The following is a 4,994-nucleotide window of genomic DNA, read 5'->3' on the forward strand; positions in this document are numbered from 1 at the left end:
CATGACTTGATTTTGGATTGATAAATGACCAATGTGATAAATGATTTGATTGAGAAAATGCGCCAATTGACAAAGAACAATGACAAATTGATCCAAATTGACACAATTGAGAAGGACAACGATCGATGACAAATCGATCGCAAAATGACAAGATCGAACAAGATGACAAGAGTTGATGATAAATAGATTGCAAAATGACAGGATTGAAAATGACCACGATCAATGACGAATTGATCGCAAAATGACAAGATCGAACATGACAACGACCGATGACAAATCGATCGTTAAATGACAAGATTGAAGGATTGATAATAAATCGATCACCAGATGACAAGATTGATAAGAGGACAACGATCGATGACAAATTGATCGCAAGATTGACAGGAGGACAAAACCCTAATTAGGATTGACGATGTCCAAAATGATGACAAATAAGCACGCACATTGATGCAATAGAATAAGATCGATTAAAATCATGATTGGATAGTGTTGTCGACAAAACCAAATTTAAAAGCGAGACAGAATGAAGAATGTAGAAGAATGACTCGATGCTCGCAACTGATAAAACCAAGTGCGTGACATAAGAAAAATGTTAATGCGACGCAAAAACCTAAAATGAAGCAATGTGCAAATGTTAAAATATGACTCCGCAAGCGTTGACCATTTTTAGGTGTCTACAATTATTATCCATATTTTTGAAACTCTTGTATACTAATGATATTTAAACATAGATATACTAGTTAATACATATACATTTATAATTAAAAAGCATAATTCCAACGAACAGGCTAACCAATTTGTACATCTAAACTTATTTCAAAGGACAGGGTAAACCAATTTGAACTCTATAAGATTCTGAACAGCTGTTATTATTATTAGTTGTGAGATATTTAGCTGTTCTTGCTACTGTTTTTGATATTGATGGCAGTCTCTTCGCTGTGTTCTCATTGTAATTATTTTATTTTCATTTTTGCATTGTTTTCAATAAAAAAATACCCATCTTTTTACATTTAAGTCAGAAAGCATCATTCCAATGAAGAGTTCTAATAGATTTGTACATCTAAACTATTAAGACACATCTTTCTACTAACCAATAGACATACACCTAAACAAAAGACCATATCCTTCCTGTGAACAGCCTAATCAATTTCTACATCTAATCAATTTCTACATCCAAACCAGATGATATCTTTGAACTACCCAATAGACAGACATCTAAACCAAAAACTCTCTTTCCCCAATCCATAAACATACATCTAAATCAGAAGTCATCTTTCTCCAACCAATAGACATACATCAATACCAGAAATCATCTTTCCGTCAACCAATAGACATACATCAAAACCAGAAACCATCTTTCCGTCAACCAATAGAAAGACATCGAAACCGGAAACCATCTTTCCAATGAACAGGCTAACCAGTTTGTTGGAATCTCAATGCCGAAGAAGAAAATAATCATTGACGCGTTATTGGCCAAACTAAAAATTAAAGCACTGCACAGTTATTGGTACAGGTAAAAGTATTGGCCAAACTTAAAATTAAAGCATTGCACAGTTATTGGTACAGGTAAAAGCTACTAAGGCTAAGACTGGCTATGGTGTCAGAAAATAGCTTTAAAAGCAGGGCAGGACGTTAGGTATTGGGAAATTATTTATTGACAGAAATTAAAAATGTTCAAAATTCGTGAAGAACGTTCTTGACAAGGCATGTTACTTTTAGTTGGTTTATTAAAAATTCAGAAAATGTCAGGAGGTCAGGCTCATAATTTATGGTGTTAAAAATTCATGAAAAACTCTACTGACATGGCATGTTACTTTTTAGTTGGTTTATGAGAAGTTTACGAAAATGTCAGGAGCTCCAGACCAGACTGGGCCCAAGTTAAGTGCCCTGTGCAACAGAACAGAAGAACTTGAGGTTAATGGGTGATTTCTCAATGAATGTGCAGTCCGGAACACAGCTTTAGGATGAAGAATGATGAAATTTTTTCTGTATATTGTACGACATGACTATAGAAGCAGAAACAGTGTCATTCCACCATAAATGCCCCTGCATCCACATCTATCACATGTAAAAGTGTCGGCTCAACAGTAAAACTCTATGATTGAAGATACAGCAAGAAAAAACATCATACCACAGAAACTACATTGTCCTCAGTAGTAAAACTAAGCGTATCAGATACGTTACAGGAGAAGTTTGGTTGGTGAGAAAATTGCAAGTACAGGGAACCCACCACATTCCAATTCCTTCTGTGCTTGATCTGAGTTTAATCATGACAAAGCCTTCTGAACTATATACAGGAAATACATTCTTTTACAGAAAAACAACAGGCAATCTGAATCATTCATCTGAAATTTAAACAGGCATTTTCAATCATTCATCTCAATAAAACTAAAACAGGCATTTTGAATCAATCATCTCAATAAAACCCAAAACAGGCGTTTTGAATCATTCATCTCCATGAAATTTTGACAGTCAATGAATCATTCATCTTGGAAAGTCAATTAGAAATTATTCATCTCATTGAAATTTAGACAGGCAATTTAAAATCATTCATCTCAATGAAATTTAGAAAAGCAATTTGAAAAACACAGCACATTTACAATAATTTGTAAAGGTTACATATTGCTATAATGAAAATTCACTTACATATTTAATTAATCCTTAAATTGGATCTGGCATACAATACAATCCACAGTAAAATGTTAAAAATAAAAGAACCCGGAGGCAAACCCTAGACTCACTGGACCATAAGCAACTGCAAGGACTCGAACACGACACCTGGACTTGCCCTGCTCTCAACTCGCTACTTCCATTCCAGGTGACCTGTTCCTCTATCCGCTACAATCATTCCAGGTGCTCTGTTCTGTCCTCACTACATTCATTTATTTAGTGCTCAGGATTCGAACCTGCGCTGCTACAGAAAAAATACACTACATATATGAGGGTTTCAAGTGCGAGGAGAACTCGCACACACCTTTGGGCTCCTTTCAGGTCTTTTATTCTATAATCTTTGATTTAATAATGGCTTCGTTTTGACTAAGCAAAAGAATGCAAAATGTCCGAGATCTCAGAGAATAAGCCAGAGAACAACAAGCAGAACAACATGAGAACGAAAAAGAGCAGCGTTAGTACAGAGCCTAAGAAGTACTTCTGGCGCAGCGAGTGATCTGAGTGCAGCTGCGCCTGTAAGGATTCGCCTGTCCACCAGATCGGCAGTTATAATAAGAAGCCCCGCGTCTCGAACACGGAACACTGTTGGACCTCAGCGCACCATAGCTGATGTAGGTCTTCCCAGCCAAAATCCTCCTATTACTCTCGGAATCCATGAGCATTTCCTCATCCTCGAAGCACTCCCCAATCAGTCCACTGCATCCCGCTCGCGGCTTCGAGTCCCACAAGCTCCACGCCTCCATTTCAGCCCCAGCCTCAGATCCCGCTGCAAAAAACAAACAAACGCAGAGCAGCGACCACAAAAGGACGAGCCACGAGATCCCCTTGCCATTTCCCATCGCAAACAAAAACCAAGAACGCCTAATAATCTAAGCAAAAAAACACGTCTCAAATCCTGCTCTCTGTACTTGTCACGGGTTGGGTTCAGCCCCTGGCACAAAATTTCTCACACCACCAAAGTGCAACCCAAACATATACACACAAAGTATCACTCACCCTTCCCCCACAATCCTCTGCACCTCTCGCTGTATATACGTCCAAATAGATTCTGAGGCGCGTTTGGGAATATGAAGAATTCAGAAAGCAGATGCAGTGCAGTGCCCACCGTGAGATTAGGTGGACGTCACCAGATTTCTCCACGCGGAGTTACGGATTCCCACAGCTTTCTTTAATCCTTTTTAATTTCTTTCAACAAGCATATAATGCGTTTCGTTTCGTGGATCCCACGGACAGCTGCTCTTCTCCTCTTAAATGCACTTGCGCCCACACGTATGTATGTCTCAATGACATTCCACCGCCTACTCTGGACACCCAACTAAATTAAGATACTCCGCCATACAACGCTATTTCCGCTTATTTAAACGCATTTCAATATTCCGCTAAATTTAGATAGTCCTTAGTCCCTCTTTATAACGCTGTTTCCTTTTATTTAAAGGCATTTTAATTATAATATTCCGGTAAGTTTCTAATAAAGAGAATAAGGGTGGGAATGTACCGTTAGGAGTACAGCACAGCTTTTCTCCTAGGTGGGGCCCCATGTACCCTTTCTACATTCTAGACCTCCCACCACAGCTTTTTTTGAATTTTATATTTAATATTTAATTAACTATTATGTATTAAGAATCATCTATGTCCAATTATTTATTTAAGATTTAGGTGCAGAATAATATGGGCATTGGGAGGCTCCCAAGGATAAAGGGTAAAAGCCAAATAGGAAAAGCAAAAGGCAAAAGAGAGGCCCAATCCAAGACTCTTATCCATTCTCTGTCATCTAGTCGTTGATGAACACCATTAAATGAAATGACAGGTCTTCTTTTGGTGCATGTATGAGATTAGGTATATTCTTCTAGTCTTTTGTCTATTTATATACTAATATATTTTTATATATCTAATTCTCTTATATTCTTATATATACATATTTCTTTAGATACATCTTCTTTGTATATTCATTTAAGTATATGTTTTTCATTTATATTAGTCATTTAGCCAACTATTTGCTCTCAATAAAACAATATTGCAATTATAGCTTTTTTAACAACATTTAAATTCAAATTACTCTCTTTTAAACTTGTACTTGGAACCCAGTTCAAGATTTCACATTCAAGTGTAACACTATTGTGCTCAATAGCAAATCCTAGACCTTCTCAGGATGACGTGGGCTTAAAACTTTTCATTCTTACCAAGGATCAATGCTACCTATTTATTGCCCTTCAAGTTAACGGTCATGATCGTGCACATAACTAGTACTCATCACCTCGCAATTGACCATAACATTCCACTTAGCTTTTTGATATCCTAACGTCTTCCATTATTCGAGCGAGTGT

General features: G+C 37.2%; 1 protein-coding gene across 1 annotated transcript; it reads right to left on the reverse strand.

The window, feature by feature from the left end:
* Positions 1–2,628: 2,628 nt before the first annotated feature.
* LOC131069450 (rapid alkalinization factor) lies at positions 2,629–3,841 on the reverse strand. The gene has a single exon (XM_058004877.2). It carries the CDS (start codon positions 3,507–3,509, stop codon positions 3,138–3,140), a length of 372 nt encoding a protein of 123 aa, XP_057860860.1. The 5' UTR covers positions 3,510–3,841; the 3' UTR covers positions 2,629–3,137.
* Between the last annotated feature and the right edge of the window lie 1,153 nt (positions 3,842–4,994).

Source organism: Cryptomeria japonica, chromosome 5 (assembly GCF_030272615.1).
Source record: "Cryptomeria japonica chromosome 5, Sugi_1.0, whole genome shotgun sequence".
Taxonomy (NCBI): Eukaryota; Viridiplantae; Streptophyta; class Pinopsida; order Cupressales; family Cupressaceae; genus Cryptomeria; species Cryptomeria japonica.